The sequence below is a fragment of the Mytilus trossulus genome, chromosome 11, assembly GCF_036588685.1.
Source record: "Mytilus trossulus isolate FHL-02 chromosome 11, PNRI_Mtr1.1.1.hap1, whole genome shotgun sequence".
Classification (NCBI taxonomy): Eukaryota; Metazoa; Mollusca; class Bivalvia; order Mytilida; family Mytilidae; genus Mytilus; species Mytilus trossulus.
Genome location: NC_086383.1, coordinates 24,939,018 through 24,965,388, shown reverse-complemented (window position 1 = coordinate 24,965,388; position 26,371 = coordinate 24,939,018). Strand labels below are relative to the sequence as shown.

The 26,371-nt window shown below is 31.2% G+C and overlaps 2 protein-coding genes across 8 annotated transcripts in view; both read right to left on the bottom strand.

Moving 5' to 3' along the window:
• Positions 1-10: 10 nt before the first annotated feature.
• Positions 11-3,251, bottom strand: LOC134690915 (uncharacterized). 2 transcript variants are annotated; one of them, XM_063551087.1, is made up of 4 exons: positions 2,954-3,250; positions 2,722-2,896; positions 2,352-2,444; positions 11-436 (listed from the first exon to the last, which is right to left on the bottom strand). In XM_063551087.1, exons 1-4 carry the CDS (start codon positions 3,227-3,229, stop codon positions 174-176), a joined length of 807 nt encoding a protein of 268 aa, XP_063407157.1. In that variant the 5' UTR covers positions 3,230-3,250; the 3' UTR covers positions 11-173. The 2 variants fall into 2 exon arrangements, with proteins under 2 accessions (XP_063407157.1, XP_063407156.1); XM_063551086.1 differs by having other exon boundaries at positions 2,722-3,251.
• An 11,826-nt stretch (positions 3,252-15,077) lies between these two features.
• The window catches only part of LOC134690914 (potassium voltage-gated channel protein Shaw-like), an 86,176-nt gene continuing 74,882 nt past the window's right edge, over positions 15,078-26,371 (bottom strand). For 5 of the 6 annotated variants that reach the window (XM_063551081.1, XM_063551080.1, XM_063551082.1 and 2 more), the window contains 3 exons: positions 21,763-21,933; positions 17,137-17,286; positions 15,078-15,984 (listed from right to left, as the gene is read on the bottom strand). In XM_063551081.1, the coding sequence (XP_063407151.1) occupies positions 15,833-15,984; positions 17,137-17,286; positions 21,763-21,933 (473 nt within the window). In that variant the 3' untranslated portion in view covers positions 15,078-15,832. The remainder of the gene's footprint in view (positions 15,985-17,136; positions 17,287-21,762; positions 21,934-26,371) is intronic. The other variant, XM_063551085.1, reaches the window with a different exon arrangement.

Here is a 26,371-nt window from a genome sequence, read left to right as displayed (position 1 = left end):
TTTTAATAGCTTCTTTTATCTAACTTATAGTTATTGATTAACAAAGATTTACAATATTTTGTTTGAAGTTTAATATTCTAAAGAAATAACAAGAACGTAATAGGGATTTTGTAGAAAGTTACAATTGGAATACACTCATAGAGGAATTTGTACATATATGATTATGTGAGCATCTACTTTGGACACGCCATCCAAGTGTAGACTACATTGTAGGTAATCGAGCCGCCCCAGGTTTTAATATACAAAATGAATCCATGTCCAGAAAGATGGAGTACATTCGTAGTTACCCTCACATTCTTTCTCCTGTAGGTATCCAGTGAGGTCATTCCAACAACTAAAGCAGGTGTCCTGCGGAAAGGTCTACTAAATCGTATGTACATAACTCGCTGTTTGTTTCGTCTAGCCGAATACCCAAGCTGTGCAGTTCCAGATACGCCTACAAGCAGAAAAATTAATTACTTAAAGTTTATCAAAGTGAAAAACTAGTGTGTATTGGTAATTAAATCAACCACTTTTGATTGATTTCATTCGATTCTACATTTACTACTATTATATCTGGTGCAGTTATCTTTCTTATAGCTGATGATGACAAGATATATATCAGTGATCTTAAATATTGATCCAATAACGTTCATTTAAATACTTTCAGTAATGAGCTGTATTAATTGATGGTATTGTCAGCGTAGGTAAGTTTTGAAATATAAGTGTTGGTGTCACCGAGATGAACAAAATGTGTTAAAATCTATGAGATTGTTTTTATAATGTCCAATGACATAACATATTATGTACCCTAATTGTTAGAAGTTTTCGCTGAGATAATTGGCTCATTTAGAAATTAGTCAACAAATTATTTTTATTTTATACAGTAAGTTCATACCCGCAGTACCGTTAGCATCTTAACTGTTATCAGACTGAAAGGGATGATAAAAAGGTTTTAAAAACTTTTAAAATCTTGAATCTCCACTAGAGTGCTTTTGAATGATGAGATATGGACGTCACTGAACTAGTTTATATATATATTATATTTAGGTTCCAGCTGAAGGACGCCTCCGGGTGTGGGAAATTCTCGCTGCATTGAAGACCTTTTGGTGACCTTCTGCTGTTGTCTGTTCTATGTTCGGGTTGTTGTCTCATTGACACATTCCCCATTTCCATTCTCATTTTTTTTGGAATATAAGTATTTAGAATTATCGTCAAGTGAGACGAAAAAAATCATGTGAGACGATGAGTATCGTCATGTAATCGATATGTGAGACGATTATTATCGTCATGTAATCGATATGAGAAACGATTATAATCGTCATGTAATCAATATGTGAAACGATTATAATCGTCATGTAATAGATATGTGAGACGAATATTATCGTCATGTAATCGATATGAGAAACGATTATAATCGTCATGTAATCAATATGTGAAACGATTATAATCGTCATGTAATCGATATGTGAAACGATTATAATCGTCATGTAATCGATATGTGAGACGAAATAAGTCGCCATGTGAGACGAAAGTACTAGGCTCTATGGTTTTTCAGGACTAAAAGTAAAAAAATAACACATTATCAACATAACTGAAGACACATGACGTATGCAATGTTTTTAAGTGTAATGTTGCAAACATAGATCTTTTAAAAGATGTACAAATACATATCCGGTGTACTGAACTTTGTCAATCAAAATTAGATGCATTCTTTGGGAATTGTATATTCATGATAAATCTTTTAATAATTTTTATACCAAAAAAAACCTGTTTTGAACCATAAACGTCCAATATGTTATACTAGATTAACAGACTCAAAAATCGCACTTCAAGTCGATGTTATAATCTATACTGAGTGGGAAAACTTCAATAACAGGCTTAGAAGTGAAATGCGTTCCCGTAACTTTCCTGTTTAGAAATAAATTATATTCACCATCCTGAAATTACCGTTTCTTGTGAAAAATGTTTTAGAGAATCGAAAAATTGATGTTTAATATACAGAAAAAGACCATCCCGAATAAGATGGTACGTGCATTAAAAAAAGTTAAGTATACTTTAAACATCTTGTGTATTATAAATGTTTGTAATTAAGTCGTTAGAATATATATGAGGTGAAAATCTGTTGATATTATTTTCATTTTGGGGTACGGACAATGAAATTACCCATGATGCTTTAGAGCCTAAAACGGCCAATTCTTTAACTTCTTTTTTGTTTTCTGTTATCATTTATGATCCTGTATATTTGCTCTACGGCGAGGCAATGGACTGTATTCTCAATCCGAAAACACACGAGATATTATTTAAACAAATACTGACTGAAGTAAAAGTACTTTAAATGCAAACAAACTTAATGGTAAATAAACACTTACAACCATGACGTCGGTGATAATGACGACGGTGGTGATGACGACGGTGACGATAACGACGGTGACGATGACGACGGTTGAGATGACGACGTTGGACTGAAATAAAATTCAAATTCAAATTTTGATGCAATTATTATGTAACTATATTTAAGCATTCAATGAGATTGAAAGAAAGAAACCAAATACATATTCATATACAGATATACACGCATAAATATACATAGTCCAAAATAATCATGATAACATTTAACTGAAAAAATATGAAAAAAACTACGTGAACATAAATTGAGAGTTTGAAAAACAAATACTTTAAATGGACAAATAAAACAATATATGTTAAATAAGGGTCTACGTTCATTAAAAATCAACTTACCTTTTGTCATTTCTCTCTTCAACATTGATACTTCCGATTTCAGGGCCTGAAACTCATTATTCTCCGTTTCATCTTTTGACTCAACGTTGGCACCATCTGAGTTCAGAGCCTCGACATCGTCCTCCATATCATCATCGACTGAAGATGGGGCAACATCTGGCTCCGGAGCCTCGACCTCGTCCTCCATATCATCGACGGAAGAGGGGGCAACATCTGGCTCCGGAGCCTCGACCTCGTCCTCCATATCATCATCGACTGAAGATGGGGCAACATCTGGCTTCGTAGCCTTGACCTCGTTCTCATCATCGACTGAGGAGGGGGCTACATCTGGCTTCGGAGCCTCGACCTCGTTCTCATCATCGACTGAAGAGGGAGAGGATTCAAACTTTAACGTGGTGCCATATGCAGACACAATGCAAACAGTTATGAATATAAACACGAGCCTCATTCTGTCAGACTTGTCAGCCTCACTTATGAAAACTAGACGCGTTATACATACTTTTATCATATCGCCTCATTTATACATGTCCACCGGAAAATGTTTTCCTTCTTGCACGTGACTTCGACTAACTTGTAACACATATTTTAATTTCCTACACGTGACTCTGATAAACTGGTAACGCATTTATTAATGATCAATATATGGAATGAGGCTTCAAGCCAAAACTGGTAGTGATAGTTGTACATTACATAATACATTAAGCCCATAGGACACTGAAGTACACAGAAATTGGCAAACAATTAATTAAACAGCCTCGATAACCACCGTCTATCAAATAAAATAAACCAAGCAAAATTACCGTACATAGCAGTATGTTACTGTGTACGCCTCAGCACAACATGTTTTTAAAGTTCATAAGCCAATTACAGATTGATGTCAGAATATACTTTGAGCATGTTTCCTGAAATGATATTTAAAGTGTTGCCAGTTGTTTGCTTTTGCTTTATTTGTCCAATTAACCTTCAATCAGATCTAAAATAGGATTCAGAATGAGCACAGTTATGTGCCTATGCTTATCCTTCCCGAACTACTACAGAGTCAAACCCCTATCTCACACACATAGAAATTGTCTAAAGTATACATATTTATCAATTATAGACTTTTGACGAGGTAAATACGTTATACATGGACCTGGTCAAATTATATTTACCGAGGACGAGGCCCGATGTTTTATATAATCTAACAGGTCCATATATAAAGTATTGACCGAGTGAAAGTCCTGATACAAAAGATATCTTGGTAAACCATTGAAGGTCAAATGTCAAAGTAAGGCATTCAACACGGATCCTTGGCATACACCCCGTACAGCAAGCTATAAGTGCACTCAAATTAAAAAAAGGGTCTTATCTATATCAAAATAACAGAAATCACTTATAAACTACAATAATAAACGACAAACATAGATAATCAGGTTCATGACTTAGGTCAGGTTAAAACAAATGAAGCGGATCTAATAATTTTGATAGGCGCCAACCTTCATCTTATATGAAACAATAGTGTAAATTCCCAACTTCGAAAGACACACTTTATAATATCAATTAAAATAGCATAATGGATCAAATAACATATTAAAAAAAAAAAACGAACATAATTTTGGGGCCCATTATACTTTGTTGTTCGGTTTGAGCCAAGGCTCCGTGTTGACGGCCGTACCTTGACCTATAATGGTTTGATTTTATATTTTTTTCTTTTGATGGAGGGTTGTGTCATTGGCACTCATACCACATCTTCCTATATATATAATCTGAACGAATATATTTGATCTATGACATTAGGTAAATTCCAAATATATAAAACAAGAGAGTTCGATGTCAAACAATACCAGGAAGACAACCATAACCTTGAACAAAATACCGTCAAAGAATTTAACGCACACAGTAAAATAAAGAAAACTTTGTAGCAGGGTATTCAATTTAGTATCAAATATTTGTTTCAGTTAGCCTACATGTTCTTATGATAAATATGGGGCTCACATTCATCAAATCATTCATATAGTGACATATAATTACGCAATAAACTGTTATCATTAATCAGCTTAGAAAAATGTACTTATTGGAATCAAATCAGGGTCATAAAGTTAATTATAGTTGTACGAGTTTAGATTAAAACAACTGACCTAAAAATGTCCGGATTTTCCCTATTAATTTCCACGTGTTGTTTATGTATATAATATGATATTTTACAATATAGTATCCGTAATGCATCCTATTGGTTTTGAAACAGGAAAACATTTACATGTTTGATTTGTTAACGTAAATTGTACGATTATTTATCGCTTGAAAGTTTTTAAAATTTAAGTCAATCTTTGTCTGATCTCCGAACGTCAAATTAATCGTATATGAAAACTAAAAGGTTCTATTTATTTCGCCTGCCTATGTTGAGCCAACTCAACACCATCACTTTCAATAACCATTCTTCTTTTTTCTGACGTTTTGAGAACAATTTTTTGGTTGGTTAAAATTATGGCAAAGCTTTTGGTCAACATATATCATGTATATATCAAAGTGACATATCCTTAAAAAAAAAGGTAGACATGACAGGAAATTGTCTTATCTATCTATATTCCCTTTTACTATATAACATTTAAACTTTTACCTTGGCTTTGGACAAATATATATATATATTCGATTAATACTTAGCTATAACGCTTCTCATTTAATAACAATTTAAGTCTAACAGAAAAAAAAAAGACCAGTTGTATACAAATATTTTAACAAGAAAAACAAGAAACTAATTCTCCCCGTCATTCAAATAATATTTATCATCACTTTTGTTGGACTTCCATTATTGAGGACGTTGCCGGCCATTCACGACGTTTTGCAATTTTACAATAAGAACGAACGACAACCAAGTGTCTATACTACAGAGGCTTTTTTATGTGACTCTTTTCGACTTTTATTCCCAAAAGGTTTACATTGTTGTTCAATGCTGTTATTTTACGATGTCGATGATCTATATATACGCTGAAATGGTGTTAAAGAGTTTTACTTCAAATTACAACCTTATATTTTAGATTCTACCACTGCATCGAGTGTGATACGATATTTCTCCACTCGAGACAATTTAATTTAAATATTTTAAATTTAACTGTCGAGTGTGGATAAATATCGTATTATACGAGATTTGGCCGTAGAATCTGTTTCCCTTATGAATTTCAAACAATATGCAGGCAAAGGTATTCCTTCTTTTCGAATGATCTGCAAAAAGATGCGTTCTTTCTATGTGACGTCATCAGGCATGGTCGCCGTTTTTCGTGCAGTCACAATAAGAAATTCAGAGGAAAGCAAGAAAATTCGACATCGAATTTTAACCAAATTTGAATGAAGAACTGAGATCAAACGAACCACAATTTGATTATTTTTTTTTATATATTGGTTCAGAAAGGGATAAATTTACGAAGAATTAGATAAATATATATATTTGTCCAAAGTCAAGGTAAAAGTTTATTTATACATAAACACGTTGAACTTCAAACGTCAAAATCATTCAATCGCGTAGTTGAATTAACTATTTCTGGATTCTTATAAATTCTAAATAACTTTTGGACTATTCTAAATATCGGTCTATTTCTGAAAATCATTTTTACATACTTTTTATTTTTAACCCTGTATGCTAACATTGCCTATGTGAAAATTGAAAATTGTTTGTATGTACATTGAACGACAAATATATACGACGTATAAAGTTTTCTGACATCAGACACGAAAATTAATAAATGTGTTTGCAGATAGATGGTTTTTTTTGTTCACCTTAATTGTTCCTTTTAAAATTGTTACACGATGATGACTGCTGTACCCATATTTTGACTATTTAATTTATTGTGTCTGTTTAGTTAACGCATCATGTTAAATATACAAATTTGATGAGACTGTCACCAAAGTGAGAGGGTTAGCGCTATAAACCAGGTTTAATCCACCATTTTCTACATTTAAGAATGTATGTACCAAGTCAGGTATATGACAGTTCTTGTCCATTCGTTTTGATGTGTTTTGTTATTTGATTTTTGCCATGTGATTATGGACTTTCCGAATTGATTTTCCTCTGAGTTCAGTATTTTTGTGATTCTACTTTTTACATTTCCCGCAACTATTTTCGACGATTTTTCTTATGACAATTACGTGATTGCCAATGCTATTTTTACTATGTTTATAAACTAAAATCTGGCAGACGATTCACATGTTGTTATTTCTCAGGTTGGGACACATTAGTGGTGTATTATCAATTGCCTTATTTCGTTTATCAATGACAAACTTTATGGTCTGAAATTACTTTATGGTACGTATTGCGATGCGTTTTTTTCAATCTGTTGTTGGTTTGTAGTCATATCTTAACTGACCACATGTTTGGGGATCGGATGTATTGAACAAAATTTAAATCTGACGAACAATTGGAAAAAATAGCTTCATAATACCAAGTCATACTGACTAATCAATCCGATTTATGGAGGAAAAAACTTTAAAATTCTAAAGTGTCTGAATCGCTTTTCTTGAATCGCCTTCTTGAAGAACGTCCAAAACTAGAGCCATACTTAACAGTTTCTGCATTTTTGAAGTATAGAATAGGTTGTCGATCGTTTTGATTGTAAAATTGCCAAAGTTCGTGAATGCACACCAACATCCTCAATTATGAAAGTTCAACCATAGGGTAAACTTTTGTTTATTGAACGATGTGGAAAATTTAAAAATGTGATTGCAGAACTTTCTAAAATGATAAAGTTGAATTTAAGTACATCCTAGTACTGAAAAATCGAACACTCGGCGTTATAAAATTACACATGTCATTGTTTTCCTGTGTCAAAACAAAAGGATGCATTTCACGGATACTTATAATAAAGCATCCGATTTGCTATGCCAAAAAATATAAAAATAAAAAAGTGTAAATTACTGGGAAAAATCCAAACATTTTAAGGTCAATTGAGGAGGCGAATTTGTAATCATAACTAGTTCACTTCTACTTTATTTTGAAACCGTTAACTTATTTCAATAAAGACACTTTTCTGTATCGGTTTCTATGGACTAATGATACAACTTTATTAAAAACTTTAAACTTTAACAAAAATTTTCTGACGTCAGACACGCAAATCAAGAATGTGTTTGTTAATAGATGTTTGTTTGTTCTGTTAAATTGTTCCTTTTAAAATTGTTACACGATGATGACATATTTTGACTATTTTTTTTGTTATGTCTGTTTAGTTCACTAATCATTGTAAATATAACGGAATTTGATGAGACTGTCAACAAAGTGAGAGGTTTAGCGCTATAAAACCAGTAAAGTCCACCATTTTCTACATTTAAAAATGCCTGTACCAAGTCTGGAATATGACAGTTCTTGCCCATTTCTGTTTGTTGTGTTTTGTCGTTTGAATTTGCTATGTGATTAGGGACTTTCCGATTTGATTTTCCTCTGAGTACAGTATTTTTGTTATTTAACTTTTTTTATAACTTTACTTTATTAAAGAGTCTTTTGTTGCTGTTTATCATCTTTTTTGGTATATTCACCAGTGTTCGCGTTTGTACTGTTGAAATGAATAATCATTGATATAGACATACTCATAAATAAACTGTTTACAAAAGTTAGAATTTTTGGAATACATGTACTATTTTTTTTCTGCCCAATGAATAGTAAAGGCAACAGTAGTATACCTCTGTTCGAATTGCATAATTCGATAGAAAAATTACACATCCAGATTACCTTAGCTGTATATATGTGGCAAAACGTCTCGGAATTTCAGGTCCTCAATGCTCTTCAATTACATACTTTATTTGGCCTTTTTAACATTGTTCTAATTGAGCATTGCTGATGAGTCTTTTGTAGACGAAACGCCCGTCTGGCGCAAATACAAAATTCAATCCTGGTATCTATGGTGATTTTATTAACAATAACTGTTTTAAATCCGCGAGGGTGTTAGCAAATCTTCTGTGTTGACATAAAAATCATTGATACAGTCATAATTATATATGAACTGTTTACAAAGCTTGGACTTTTAAAATACTACGTTTTTTTCTACCTCAAGAATAGATTTCCTTAGCTGTATTTGGCAAAACTTTTCGGAATTTCTGGTCATAACTGCAATGAAACTTCGAACTTAATTTGGATTTTTTATCATTGTTTTATTTGAGCGTCATTGATGAGTCTTTTGTAGACAAAACGAGCGTCTTGCCTTAAAAACAAAATTTCAATCCTTGTACCTATGCTTAGTTTATTTACACATTCACATGTTTCATCCACTTTTTTTTACACAAAGAACTTCCTATACCTAGTCCTGAATATGAAACTTGTTTTCCATTCGTTTGATGGGATTATTTTTTTGATTTTCTCATTGATATGGGAACACCCAGGGGAATTTTCTTTGTAGTGTGGTATTTCAACGTACGTTTGTCTCTGATGGAGAGTTGTCTTTGTTGGCAATTTTGACACATGCTCTCATTCGTTTGATATGAGAAATAAGCTATATAAAAAATATATATTTGCATCACAGCCTTATTTCAGATACATTTTGGTTTGAATCATTGCCAGGGATATAACCGTATAAAAATCAGCTGACCGTTTTAATCACGTGCTGTTGTTAATCAAATATTAAGCTTCTCAATAATAAATAAAGACTTTCTGATTAGTTTACAAAATGATTTTTGAGAATACTACATATCAGGAAACTTTATTTTATTCAATGTACAGTGGTTTTTAATCGACCAATGTGTCATTTAAAATTTTTTGACAAATGTAAACAAAGGCAACAGTAGTATACCACTGTTTAAAACTAAAAAATCCATGGAAAAAACCCAACTCGGGGTAACAAGCTAAAACTGAGGGACACGCATTAAATATAAGAGGAGAACAACGACACAACATTAAAATGTAACACACACAGAAACAGACTAAGCATTAGACAAAATCCTATGAGAATAACAAATATAACATCAAAACCAAATACATGAATAGATAAGTAACGTGAAACGTCTTATAGTAATGTGAATGCAAACTAAAAAAAAGAGAAAACAAACGAAACAACCGAAACACAACGTTAAAATGTAACACACACATAAACGAACTATAATAAGACTGGCCATATTCCTGACTTGGAACAGGACATTATTTAAGGAAAATATGGTTAAATGAACCTGGTTTTGTGGCATGCCAAACCTTCCTCGTTTATGGCCATGTGAAATATAACATTAAAATGACAACACATCATTACAGGACTACAATACAAATAAATAGGAGAACACAATTGACAAAAACACAGGAATAATAGCTAACAAAAGGCATCAAGTTTTAAATTTTAATACGCCATAAAGGGCTTTTGTCCACACAAGACTTACTAGTGACGCCCAGATACAAACGTTTGACAGCCGAAACAAGTACAAAGTTGAACAGCATCGAGTACCAAAAGTTCAAAAAGACCCTTTCCGACGGATGTTATTAATGAACACAAACAATCTATGTTTTAGATACTAGTATAGCAGACGCCCCGATTATTTCTAGTGTAGACGCGCGTGTTTGACTGGTACAATCGTCAAAGTAAAATGACGCACATCGATTGTTGCCATTTCCTTGGTCCGAAGGTACACCGAAAAAATCACCCAAATTAAACAAGTGTCGTTGAACGTTTGGACCCTATCTAACGGGTGTTACTAGTGAATCAAGAACAATCTATGACGTTAAAAGATATAACATACGACCCTACAACTTCCAGTATAGAAGACGGGTGCCACGGGAGCAGAATTTGCCTACCCTTCGGGAGCACCTGAGATCACCCCTAGATTTTGGTGTGGTTCTTGTTGTTAATTCATTGGTTTTATATTTTGTGCCATGTGTACTTTTGTTTGTCTGTTTGTCTTGATCATTTTTAGTCATGGCGTTGTCAGTTAATTTTTGATTTATGAGTTTTATTATCCCTTTTGGTATCTTTTGTCCCTCGTTTATGTTTCACTGGTACAATCTTCAAAGTAAAAAAAACGCACAACGATGGTCACTAATAGAACACAAATAAATAATAAAACAAAAATCATACAAATTAAACAAGTTTATTTCTTGATGCAATACATCAGATACGATTGTGGTTTTATTCAAACAATTTACAGTGACATAACGATCTCATATTAATAGTGAATTCGTAATACAAGCACATTGATGATATCACTAAAAAAAATAGTTAACCCAATTAGAAAAAAATATTGTATCTAAAATCGTCTAGGACAACTGTAGAATCACATTTATCTTACAAGAAATGAATAATTATTATTATATATAGCAATTCATATTATGAAATCAAAGTGCTTGTAAGCACAGAAGATTAAACATCGCGGTAATTAATCAGTGGAAAGTAAAACTAAATATTGTATTGTCAATATATTGTTTCCACTAGAATTCTGAACAATGGGAGATAACTCAAATTTTTGAAGATAAGGTTTAACCATGTAAACAATGACATCATTTATAATTTTTGAATATATATTAGATTCCTGCGCCTTGCAAAGTAATGCTATTTTCTTGACAGATGTAACATTGTTTTGTGACTTGAATATCTGAGCATATATAACATTGATTAATTTCCGAAAATATTCATTAAAATGATTTTAAGAATGTAATGATCAATGCACAATATTTTGTTATCAAATAGGAAGTGATGATAGTTATCAAAGGTACCAGGATTATAATTTAGTACGCCAGACGCGCGTTTCGTCTACATAAGACTCATCAGTGACGCTCATATCAATATATTTATAAAGCCAAACAAGTAAAAAGTTGAAGAGCATTGATGATTCAAAATTCCAAATATGGCTAAGGTAATCTATGCCTGGGATAAGAAAATCCTTAGTTTTTCGAAAAATTCAAAGTTTTGTAACAGGAAATTTATATATTTAGTTAGTCATATAGGGTTTTGATTGCATTTCATGCAATATTTACCCTTAAACCTTTATTGATTGCATAATTGAGGGTCTGACTTGGGTTAACATAATAAAATAACATAAATAGAGATGGGCAAAATATAGGAAAAGAGAACAATGAATCAACAAACAAAGACCTAGTGGTGGAATTCAGATGTTGACTGCTCTATGTTCGGGTTGTTGTCGCTTTGACTCTTTCCCCATTTCCTTTCTCAATTTTATAGAGAGTAATGGGCTACTAAAATATTTAGAAATATGATTTAATGGGCAAACAAAAGGATCGTGTAAACATGTCTTAAGGATCAAAGAAAAAAACTGACCCCATTGAATGATGACCTAACCAATTAAGATCTTTATGTTATAACCAAAAAAAATGAAAACAACACGTTTTTGCGTGAAGCGCTTTTCTGGATTTACTTTCATCTAGACTAATCAAAGCCAAACATTTGAAATACGAAGACATACATGTATGAGAACCAAGACCGTTGAAAAGCTGTATATTTACTTTGACAAGTTTACAAAACAGTGAAAATTTCTAGAAATTTCAACCACTGAATTAACAAGAATAATTTGGTTGAATATATAGCAGTTGACAAACACTAATTTTTATCGTTGAAAAGCTTTCCCCGTACTAATAGTTAGTGATTTAAACGGTCAGCTAATTTATAAGAATTATCTCCCTTATGTGTATTGTACCATCTTAGGCATTCACAGGTACATGTAACACTAATTGAAGTATTTAGACAATGTCAGATGCTTATCTATAAAACTATTAATCGAAGACTTGTAAGAAAAAAATAACAACGTTATTCATCGTGCATGAAGCAGTTGACTGTTGATGTGTGAGAGTGGGTGACAACTTAGATTTAAAATTAAAATGGTAAAGTTTGCATTTATTCAATCTACATTTTACAACTATTTGGTATATCATGTATATGTATTGTAACTGTTGAATATGTTCAATTTTAACAAATTTGGCAAATTGTAAAAACAAATATTCAGATATGCCACATATATCACAATATGAAATTATAAATGTATAACATATGTAAACATATAGCATGATACGTAACGATAACAGACACAGTTCAGCTGTTTAATGGTCTTTACATGTAAAAAAAAAATAGCCAAAAAGATAATAACTTTAAAAAATTATAATTAAATTTTGAATCATATGTGGAAATAAATATATAACAAAAGTTATCCAATTTATAAATCTAATATCTTAAAGTGACAATAAATTAATAAATACCACAGGAAGAAATGGCTATATAAACGTTTCTTTTAGGATTTCAAAATCTATGATTTGATACAAAGAATTCTTTGTAATTTCTAAGGAAAATCAATATTTTTTGTTACACATACATTTTATCCTGTTATTCCAAAATGTATTTATGTCAGAGATGTCTCATTTTGCGTTATATTTTTAGAATATTTAAGTTCAATATACTGAATATATATGAGGAATGGATACGAAATTAAGTCATTTTACGTCATGAGAAAAGAAACAAGTATGTTAAAAAGTTGTAAAAAACGAGAAAAAAAAAGAATTCTTAAATCTCAATACTAGCATCTGAATGAGTCACTTAATGTTATTTATGAATCTGACGGAAATAGCTGATAATATAACATTTTGACGTCTGAGTTGTCCCCCTTTTACTGTGCAAATCAACAAATGATATTATATGTTTTAAGTCTTTCGTCCAGATATTAACATTTACAAAAATTTAAAAAAATCTAAATATGCAATATTTTATTCAACAAGCATATAAAAAAAATCGTAAAATCTGTTTAAAAACTGTACAGAATTTTTTTTTATCAAACACATCTTTCAAAGACGTGTTATTTGAATTTGTAAAAGCGTCTTCATCCTACATATATGCAGATTCAAGTTATCATGGTTTAAAAAGAAAATCTGTTTTGCTGTGATAAGTGTTTTTTTGAAATTATGTGTCCTATACAACATCTGATTAGTTTTGAGATACCACACTTTGAACACATATTTCTCGTAGAATTTCCTAACTTATCTATCCGAAATATTGCAATCTGAATTTTTCCTGGAATCATAAGAGAAACAGATTATGCCCCTAACCCACTTCAGAATAACATGTATCTACACTCGATAAGTTTATCTATAAATACAAAAATGCTCAGTAACAATGCAAATTTTATAATTTTGAAAATTAAACAAACTCGAGAAGATAAATATTGTATGTAGCAGATTTGTGATAAAATCTAAATTGTATAATAAATTTATATATTTAATATTTTATTGTAGAAAATACCAAGATATAGAAATAATTCCAACTAAAAGATATCTTGTTATAACTTTTTTCATTTTAGAGAAATATTATATTTGGCATTATTTAGATAACATATATCAGTGTAACTCTTCTTTCGAGAAGGAGCCATTATCGTAGATGAATTGGTTTTAATGGATACATCATTACCACGTGGTGTAATAAACTCTCACAAAACAAACTGTCAATCAAAATTTATCTACACAATAAAATTTAAATAAAATCAACAGTTTTCTAACAATCTAATAAACAACATACTCAACATAACAAATTCTGATTTGCAAATCTCGTTGATCTGACGAGAACAAATAACGGTTCTCTCTCTTTGATAATTAAAAACGTGTGCAAATGGTAACATTGAAATACAATATATTATTTAATGTGTACAATGTAAAAGATGATTGAGATATCGATTCATTATTATTATAAATAAAGCGTTGCTTGGACCCTGCAAAGGGAGATCTGAATATCTATCTTATGCTTATTTGAACTTCAACCAAAAACAACTAATATTTCCCGCCTTGTTTCAAATACTTGTCCAATAACCATTGTAACAACTTTAAACACCAGCGTCTCTTGTCATTATACAATTGTAGAAGTAGATTACCCTATTACTGTAAAATTTTATCAAACGATACACTTGTTACAATTGAGGTATACATGTTCGGCGTTTTATTTGAGTATTGTATACCAGCTTGAGTATTAAACTTTCCAGTTTGAAAGTCTTCATTGAGCCATACACTTTATTTTGAATCATCTGCATTAAACAGTATATACAAAACTTTGAGAGGGCAATGCATAATTTTATATATGATTTATACACTGTATCACATTAGCACCTTAATACTAGGAAATATATCAATGTATGTCAAAGGTAAGAAAGTACAATAAATGAAACTAAAATAAAAACCTTAGACAAGATAATATATTTGTGATACGAAACTAAATATGCATTTATTTCTGCTCAAAAAATAAAACTAAATAGGAAAGAATCACTGGTTTTCAAATCCATACTTTACACATCATAACATTTGTGTTCATTATTTTCGTTGTTCGTGTGACTAGGTTGTGTTGCCTGTTCTGAGTCGGGAATATGTTATCAATTCGTAGGATGTGTTTTGAGCTGTTGATTTTGCCATTTGACATACTATTTCATTTCAATTTCAATACTAAAGTGAAAACTATAGTATTATATTTTTTATTTTTTTTTATTCTATTGTTATAGTAAACCTTCAATAGTATGTGTTCTACCCTCTTATTTTTATTTTGATCAAATTTTGGATCTAAAAATTACCAGGGGGAAAATACAAGTAGTTGTACATCTGGAAAAAGTTGAAATTGATTGCTTTAGTCCCTAATTAAGAATTGAGCCCTGATGATATGATTTAAGTAACAAAAGGATCATAACTACATACAAAATTCACAAATAATGATTCAGTGCAACTCTACATTGTACATTACACATTTTGTATTATTTGCCAATACATGCGTGAAACTGTAGAATCCTTCTTAAAAAGGTCAATTATCCATGAAAAAATGGCAAGGTCAATTAAATTAAAATTCAATCATAACTATGGTTAGAACGTTATCATTAAACAACTTTTAAACACTAACTTAGTCTTTTTCCGTGATTTGGTAATTTATATACATTAATGTTTAAATATTCAGATCTCCTAAAATGCCCATTTAATACATCTATCGTTTAATCGATTAAATAAAAAATGCCGGTGCAAAACAACATTTCCATATGTCAGCTTAATATAAATGGTTTATTCTTTCGAAGCTTTCTTTCTGGATTCTTGAAGCGACTTCCATCCTGTCTGTACTTTAAACTATATCCGAAACTAACACATACGTCCCAACTGTGATATGGATCACTTTCTAGTCACGTGACTTTTCTATACAGAGCCATGAAGTGTTCGTTACGTATTTACAGCTACTAAATTGTTAGATGTTGGAGGTGAAGATGAGGGTGTATGGTTTGCAGATCGTTGTTCAGAGTTCTTGTTTGTATCGATTGGCGAGACCTTAGTATCTGGTTTTCCGTTCTCGACATGGCCACTGTTTGGTATAACTACACAAAAAAAGGAGTATCATATTAATATAAAATTTGTACAGAATAAAAGATTCCTTGTATTTACAGTGTAACTTGTTTAATCCGACACACAGGTAGACCAGAAAAAAATGTCGCAATAAGCAGAGTTTCGGAATACTAAGGTGTTTTTGCAAGGATATGCATATTTTAGGACCATGAACACGTGTCTGTTTAAAGCAGGATTTTGGATTAATCAGGTGTCGGATTAGGCAGGTTACACATAGAAAAACATGAGGCAGATATAGGTGTATGATGTATCTTTCATTCTATGAATTGACATATTTCAAATTTTTAATACGGTTGACCCAGCAAAAACCAGGCATACACAAGATAATAATATTTAAAACATAATTTTAAAGTAAAGAGACATAATGCCATAGTTTTTTATTTCATTGGTTGCAATGAATTACCGTGACTTCCCAGTGAAATAGAAACCGATAATTTTACATTCGAAATAAAATCGAAAATTATACTCCTCTGACGTCATACAGCAATATGTGTTGCCAAGACGTTGCGGATGACGTTGCATCAAACCCAATTGTGAATGCGTTGGTAAAGAAAATGTACCTTTTGGTTTTAAAGAAAAGTCGTTGCATTTGTAAGATCAGATATTTCAATTGATTGCTCTTGGGTTTCTTTTATACTAGTAGAATAAGGCCCATAATTGTATTCAAAACTTTAACAAAATGTGTGTCATAGCTCATTAAAAGTACCTTGAACTGAACTACGTTGCTAGATAACAACAATATGACAATACAATGGATATAAAAACCTTTTTATTTAACTAGCGAGTTCTAAGTAAGGAAACTGCAGTTCAATACTTGTCGTTTGTTGATATGGTTCATAGGTGTTTCTCGTTTTTTATATAGATTAGACAGGAGGTTTTCAAGTTTGAATGGTTTTACACTAGTCATTTGTTGGGCCCTTTTATACCTTGCTGTTCGGTATGAGGCAAGGCTTCGTGTTGAAGACCGTGCTTTGACCTATTATGGTTCACATGTACAAATTGTTACTTGGATGAGACTGTTGTCTTTTATATCTTGTCACTGATTTTAGACTACTGATTTGTTATCATCTTTATTCTATCACTGCATTTTCTTAATTTTAACAAATACGAGCACGTTAACATACGTTTTGTATCCCTGGATCGTGGCATAGGTGGTGAACTGGATACAGAGTTTGGATGTGTAGTAGCAGAAGGTATGGTTGTTGACCTAGGAGCCAATCCTGCAGCTTTTGGGGCCATTATCAAACTTGTAAGAGCCCCTGTACCTTGTGTATCTGAAGAAAAAGCATCATTATAAGTTGTTTATGTTATATATCTCAATGAACTTCTGACAAAGATGGCACTGATTTGTGTCAGTTTTTATGTGCTTAGCATCTTTCAATTATTATTATAAATACAAACATTGTAAAATAATTTCTAAGAATACAAATATTTTTAGCTTTGCATCGTTGTAATATGTTTTATAGTAAATCCTCAATTGTTTTCTGTTCTTTGGTCGGATTGTTGTCTCTGTCTTCTGTACACTGAAAATAATTTCATAGCAGTCAGTCTTCCGAATGCGCAGATTTATAAACAAACTGATTTCTGTAAACAGTTATAAGTATGAATTTTCTCTTTGAGTATCTTTTTTGGTCATAAATATCTCATAACGTTAGTATTTATCCCTTACAACCTGCAACTGTTAAGGAACGAGCGTCATGATGAAGTGCAATACAGAAAGATTGAATGCTGCAAAACTTTTATTTGTATCAGGTCTGCTCATTATAACATCTAAATAAAACATCTATTTAAGGAGGAAGACCTTGGTTAAGGGAAATAACTCTTAAAATCATCAGTTCGTTTGTGTCAGCCATTTTCATAATTTTTTTCTAAGCTTCTTGGTAACATAGATTATTTCCAATCTGTTTCAGGTAAATGCTTAAAATTCATTGATGAAACTTGACTTTTACAAACATATACCTAACTTAAAGAGTTGTCTCCCTGAACCAAGGGTTACCCCTTGAACTAGTTAGTGTTTGGCACACAACAAAAGTTACAGTTTTCTACTGCCTTAATTTAAGATACCTTGGATTTACATAATAAATTTAAACCAAAATCAATTTTCTAACACAGTACATATGACATTCTGGAACTTTATAGCTGTCTGAATTTGTAGTGAATGTGACGTCTTAACATTAGTATCTATTTACAATTAAGAACTTCAAAATGATGCATTCTTCTTCAATGTCGAAAATAATTATAGATTTAAAAAAAGATATAAACTCTTTAAAGTTTTTGTTATTATTAATTAAGAGTACATCAATATTGATAAAGCGTGATTCCATTAATAGTGAGGATTACGCTATTTGTATTTAATTAACACGAAACCAATAACATTATTATGTCTAATAAAAGGTTAATTTGACTGATCATTTTTATATCTGAAAACATGAAGAAAAAAATAGGGACATGTAAAAAATGATGGCAAATCATTAAAATAAATACTACCAAAAAAAATAAAAAATAAAAAAACAACAGTAATAATTACTTTTCTTTAAGCATGGTACAATCTACAGCTAATAAATCAGTGTGAAAATAAAACAACTTTGTTGATATCTACATATATATGAACAGTATTACAAGCATATTAAGTTCAATAATGCACCTCAAAACTGTCAATGTATTTTAGCCATAGAATAATCAGATTGAAAATTTTAAAAATAGTTATTTTGAAATATTAGCATACGAAAAAACTAAGGTTTATGTGTTGAAAGTGTACCTGAATAAATTAAGGTTAATGTGTTGTAAGTTAGATATATGATGTCGTAATGTAAGATTTAATAGGTGAATAACTTGATATGCCATAAGCGCGTTCCGTTTACATAAGACTCATTAGTGACGCTCAGATCCAAAACGTTTAAAGGCTATATATACGTATAAAGTTGAAGAGCATTGAGGACCCAAAATTCCAAAAAGTTATGCCAAATACTTATCCGATATTCTGTGATGCAATATCACCGGTAATCAACATATTTGAAGAAGAGTAACCCAAACATACGGTAAGGTTGGGTGTGTGAAGCTCAATCGTTAGTTTATTTAGTTTGTTAGGCAAAGGCTCATAAAGAGGCAATGGCAGTATACCACAACAGCGGTTTGTCATGCTTTTTAAATCATGCACTGTCTTGTTCATGCTGTCAGTAGCTACAATATCTAGGCTTTCTATGGTGTGATTTGCCATGATTACTTCTACATGTTATTAGCCAGGAAGATTTTTGTGTGCACGGTTTGACTCCACACCAATGTAGGTCAGAAATAAGTCTGACCATCTTAACCATTCGTTGCTCATAGTTATCTTTGCTTTATATTCTTTTTTTTAATTGGACGTTTCTGGTTGGTGTGGTGTTACATTTTAATGTTGTGTTTCTGTTGTGTCATAGTTGTCTTATATTTGATGCGTTTCCCTCAGTTTAAGTTTGTAACCCGGATTTGTTTTTCTCTCAATCGATTTATGAATTTCGAACAGCGGTATACTACTGTTGGTTTTATTTGTTAAAATATTTTGTTATTCATTTTCCCTCTGCTCCTGGCTTCCCTAGATTTCATATTTTCCCTTTTTACTGAGTTTCACTTGTTATTTACCCTTTTTAGTGTGGCTCGTGTTGCAGAGTCTTTATTTTTCTATATTATGTTTTGTAAACTAATGTTTGTGAGTTAGTATAAATTTTATCAATTTTACAAGCAAAACATGTTCCATGACTATATTTGACACATTGTATTTTACATTCCCTATTGAAGAATATAACGAAATATGATATTGATATTGGCTTTCAACAAACCTATACTGTAATTGTATTTGCTAGTAATAAATAAACGATATGCGTTTTGTAAAATCTTATGTGTTTATCTTTAAATCTTAAAGTGTAAACATTTTCCCTCTTCAATGAAAACATGCTGGCTACAAAAAATTTATAATCATGTTTTGAAGATCCTTGTTTAATTTTGAATATTTATTTCTGAATAATATCTGATTTACATTTTGAACAGAGAAAACTATTTGATTGAAAATTAAAAACCAGCTGTTAACTAGTTTTGAAAGACACATATGCTGAATACTTCATATCATTTGATCAACATCTGAAAAAGAAACAATAAATAAAAAGATGTCTTTTTTTCAGAAAAGCTGTGTTAAAACAAAAAACAACATAACAAGCAAACGCATCAGGTCATGAACAGTAGCAAGCCTTTCGGAATATTTTCTTACATATTTTCTTATATATTTTAGACGAATTTGTAGAAATTTCTTTCATGGGATTTTTTTCTGAAGCAATAATACAGTTGCACTGAAATATACAGTACAGAGGGGATGGAGCATTCAGTTAAAACAGTTTAAAGAATAAACTCATCATAGATACCAGGATTGAAATAATGAATAACGCGCGTTTGTCTACTGAAGACTCATCAGTGACAATTGAATCTAAAAAAGAAGGCCAAATAAAGTGTGAAGCTGAAGAGTAACTTTACACTGTTAGTTTTGGTAAGTGTAGGAGAAATATATCACCGACTTTGAACTATGTATCAACATTAACAGGACCAATTTTACTGGACCAGATGCGAATTTTTACAATTAGTGGATCTTTGGTGATGCCCTTAACTAAAATATTTGTATGTCCAACACCTAAAACAAACGCGGAAGAGCTGATAAAATCTAGTGTATCGAAAAGTAAACCACAACCCTAACAATTGAGCAACACAAACCCATTCGTGTACTTGGAATATTTTATACTCTTTGGGATTTTAGATACATCCCTTTTCATGTCTCTATTCTGTTTTTTCAACAAGATTTCAAAATGTTATAACAGCAAATTTTAATTAAACAATATCCTCATTTAAAAGATATAAGAAAATGTGGCATGAGTGCCAATGAGACAACTTTCAATCCAAGTTATAATTTGTAAAAGAAAAAACCTTATACGTCAAAGTATGGTCTTCAAAACGGAGTCTTGGTTCACACCGAAGTGCATATCTTTATTACTTAGCTAGTGATGACCCGTGGGACTAATAGTTCACCTGGAGAGGAATCAACCTTATAATGCAGGATAATAAGTCTGGGCATTATCACTTTAAATCACCAGATGTCACATTGTTTCATCTAAAACAAGCAAGGCTAATTTTTAACAGAATCACCATAAAAAATTATATACTCAAGGAATTGTTCGATGAGGACCGATCGTTTTGAATTAAAAAGTATGACTGCTACTGACCATTCCTGTTATATCTAATAATACTATTAAGAAAAAAACAAGAACTAATAGTATTAATACAAAATATATAATAAAAAATACAAAAGTACAAGAATTAGCAATCTGATCGCATGTTCCCATACGTGGTCAATAAATGACAATTTCACTTTAATATTGAAAATATGAAAATACTTAAATACAGAAAACTAATACATATAGTTCTCTTCATTATAGATAACAAAATTTGTTTATTGATGACGTAGAAAACACTTAACCAGATTGCTTAGTGTGTGTAGCATGGCATGCAAAGTAGAGTATAAATGTATATATAAATGGAATGGAGATAGTGTGGAACGATTATAGCAAGGAAAACACGGGGTAAGCATATAAAGCATAGGGTAACAAAGCAGGAAGGCTAAGAAAGTATTAAGGAAAAAGGCATTTCATAAAACGAAGTTTCTCACAAGTATCAGGAAGCGGAAATAAAGACGAAATCTCCTATTCCATTACGGAACAGTATGCAATACTAACCGGATGCCTTAATTTCAGTTACTTTTAATGGTGTACCGGGATTGGAACTTATTTCCACAAGTCGTGGTGGAGACTTTTCAAGATTGGATTGTGGTCGGGATCGGGGCAGAGAATCCTCTTTATCAGTATGATTTAGCATCAACATCGGAATACTCTCTTCTCCATTCCGGCCTAGAGCAGAACATTAGAATAACATTGTTAACAATGCCATGCACATGGAGTAGCGGTCATCTGACTGATTTTGTCATTTTTTATGATATTTGACTTTAGCAATTTTCAATATTTGAGTAGTTTGATGTAAAATAGTGTGTCTGAAACTGTAATATATTTGTCTGATAAACAGCTACTCCATGCATGCGATAACACACACATGTTATAAGTGTTAAGTTTAAACAATTAAAGCATTATTAACATATAAATCAATATTATTTCTGTTATATAACTTAAACTATGTTAATCTGTGTTAGGCGCATCATACTGCGCACTCATAAAAATAGTAACATCCACTATAAGCTCAGTTTTTTAATCTTTAAAATATTTATACAAAATGTTTTTATATATAGCAACAATTTACAGCACATGAAAGTATAACACATTAATGTGCATATTTTCCCTTTGTTGATGTTGAATGAACAATACTTCAACATGTATATAATATGTGAGAGAATAAAACTGCAAAATAATACCTAAGAATTTATAAACTTCATATTGGTTATCAACGTATAATCACATAATATATTAAATGAAAGAAAAGATTAGCTTGCAATATTCCCTTGTGCGAATGTGCTATGGAATGAGGACGATATAGGTAGCTTACAATGTTTTTGTAATTTTGAAAGTTATGTTATTTAATAAAAGAGTTATTACTTTAAACTATTGGAGAATATTGTCCCTCAGAAAATATTAAGTGAACTCGGAAGCTATGGCAATATATAGATATATATACAAAACAAGACAATGTTTACCAGTATCGATGAATAATTATCGATTGTTGTGTTTAAAAAAATGCTTTCATATAAATAAGACCGTTAGTTTTCTCGTTTGAATTGTTTTACATTGTCATATCGGGGTGTTTTATAGCTGACTATGTGGTATGGGCATTGTGCATTGTTGAAGGCCGTGCGGTGACCTATCTATGTTAATGTTTGTGTCATTTTGGTATCTTGTGGAAGTTGTCTCATTGGCAATCATACTTCATCATCTTTTTTATATTAAGTATTAAAAAAAATACACAAAATAACTAAACAAAAAATGTAGATTCCCTGATAAAGACCATAATAAACGATATGTTACCATTACAATAAATACACTTTTGAATGTTTTGTTGACTTTATAAAATGCTACTTAGTTTATAAATTTATAGAATAAGGAAAACATGATGAATACCGTATGTAAACAGTTACATAAATTATGTGCAGATAAAAGTAATCCAAGTGCAAAAGATTTATAGACATCAAATTCACTAACTGATTCCGTTCATATCATTAAGGTGTCGCAAATTCGACTTTGAACTGATCTTTTCAATTCAGCTCTTGAAAATCTAATTTGGCTTTTGTTCTGTTTATAGTTAATAGTTCAAAAAGATCAATATATATGCTCTGCATTAAGTATATATATACATATATAAAACACATTTTTTTCAAATAAATAATTTTATTGTGTACCATTTAAGAAGGTGTCCATGGAACAACCAGGCAGTGGATGGCACATGATATATTTTGTTTTCAAAATTTTTCATATATCTCATATTACAAACTCATTCTTCCTCAAAGTTAAATGTTGTTTTTATATTAACTGCAACAACAAAAAAAGAAAAAAAATACAATGAAAGCACTAAAAATTCATTGAAAAGTGGAGATAACTCTTCATTTTGTACTAAATTTTGTTGCATTGTTAGTAAACTTTAAAATCATGTTCTGAGCCATCCATTCACTGTTGATTCAAAAATATCTTTGACATATATATCCGTTGTAAGATATAAACATTGCATTGGAAACCAAAAATTCAGTGAGTAAAAAATTATGTTGTGCCACCCATATCATAGGATTTGCCTGATACTTACTGGGACAGCCTCTTAAAACATATCCCAAGTTCAATATACAAAAGAGGGATGCAAAACTGTTTATCACTGTATAACAATGTACACGGAAGGGGAACTGTTTTAGTTTAATGGTTATTGGATTTTTAATTTATATTTAAAACAAAGCTGAACTGTTCAATACTTTAAAAAATCGATAGTCGCTTGATTTGAAAGCATTATAATGTAATTGTTCTTGTACACAAGTCTTTTATAAATGGGATGAAAGTTCCTATTTATATATTAGGTATCGCAAGAGATCCTGTAAAAACCACTTGTGACTAATGGTGGGCCGAATTGCTTATTGAATGTTAAAAGAAGTCTTCACTTCGGAAATCCGGCAACATGGATATCAAATTACTAATTAAATGCAATGAATACCGATTATTACCCTGAAAATAATCGAATGTTTTCCTTGTGGCAAGCGGCCAAAATCAATATGTAATTATTTATAATTTCACGATTAAATTATTTCTCAAGAGTTGCACTAAGACAACTGCTTCTGATGCACTTTTGACATTATGAATTGCTGAATCACCTTTTGTAATCTGTTTAACCTAAATATTTAGACTACATGTTGAAGGAACACTGTAATTAGCGATCGTGGAATTTTATGATGGAATGGTCGTAAATTTGTCTTTTAACTAACATTTGTTAATACAGCACTTGAAAAAGAACATGCAGTTTACAATATAGGTATATCGGTTAAATTAAACCAGTGTAACTTCTGTGTGTCCTAAAATTACTGAAAAGTGGTTTTTGGTTTCAAAAGGTCACTAGCGAAAGTGGAATTTCATAATGAAATTGTGGTAAATTTGTCTTTTCACTCAAATTTTCTAACACAGCACTTGAAAAAGAACATGTTGTTAACAATATAGTTTAGATCAGTAATCTAAACGCATGTTACTTCTGTGTCCAAAAAATCAATGAAAATTGTTTTTTTTATACTTTTAAAAGGTCCGTGTTTACATGACACGATACACCAAAGAACATAGCAAGTGTTAACATTGAAGTTTTCATTTTTTTTTATATTTAAGAGTGGTTATAAGGTAATGTAATTGAATTATATAATACTGTTTTGTATTTCAGATTGATCAAAACCAGTCATTAATTGAGTAGTGCTAGAAAAAGTCAAAATTGTGTCGACATCTTTGTGTTATATCTTGTACAATAAGGGTGAATGAATTGTGTCATATAAAGTTAAAAAAAGTGAGATGTGAAATGGAAGCCTTTACAATCTGCACAACTAACATGACTAAAGTGATACAAATTATTAATAGAATCGGCCTTAAAAAGGTCAATTTGTTTTATTAAAATATAAAGTATGATGATTTGAACATGGTGTAATATAGAAAATAACAAAAAAGACATTACTCCTCTGTGAAAAAGTAGAAGTTATAACTTATTAAGGAGCACTGTAAGATGCTTAAATTCTGGTCTTTGTTAATGCCGTTGTTAGTTTATTTTCAACTTTTAAAGAGATTAGATTATCCCTTTGAAATATATCGCCTCATAAAAGCATTCGTAATGATTTTGTTTTCTTTTCAGGATTTACCTTCCTTAGGAAAGCTTAAAGCAAAAGGTTTGAAAGCAAATGATGTACAAATACTAAAATACATCAGGTGGTTATGACAAAAAGGGATCTTAAAGGAATATTATATTTATTCAATGCAAAACGTGAAGTAGGATTGAATAGCTAGCCAATACAGCATATGCCGTATGCATGTTTTTACTTTCGCAGTTGAATAATTTCAGAACTAATTGGACCGATAGTACAAATATAAATTCTCCAGATCGTTCTGCCACTGCAGCTATCATAATACGTTTTTGTAATAGAAGTCTAACTTGCTTAAAACGGTGTGAAGACAGATAGTTTGGTTTAAAATGACATTAAAAAGGAGTTAATACAGAATAAAATGAACATAAATATTTCAGAAGAAAATAAAATCTGACAATTATTAGCATTGGAACAAGATATTTGCCTGAGGTTGCGCTTAATATTAGCTATACCAGAGTCGTATGTAAATTGTACAATTGTATAAAAAAACGTAAAGTCTCAACTCAAGGATTAACCTTAACGACAATGTCGGTTCTGGTTAAGTCTTTTTTATATAATCCTCAACGAAAAATGTAGTTTGTCAAATCATTTGACCATGAACGAACAAGATGAAAGCGGTAATTGCAGACACACTGATTTTGCGCTCTGTAATTGTCGTTATACATCCATACCAGATCGTGCAGGTTAAAAGGTAGAAATATATAATTAAAAACAAGGTAAATGAGCATGCGTTTTGGAATCATAGTTAAACAATACCGCTCATCACGTTACAGATGAAGAGATTTACCAAAAAGAAGTATTCCCAATTGACGGACATATTCTACACAGACAAATAGAAAAATAATCATGATAGAATTGAACTGAAGAGGCAAAAGTTGACACATTTCTAAATTTAAGGCTCTTTTAACATTTTTCAAAATCAGTCAACGATTGTTGCCTTTGATTTGATATTCCGAACCAAATTATCCTATCTA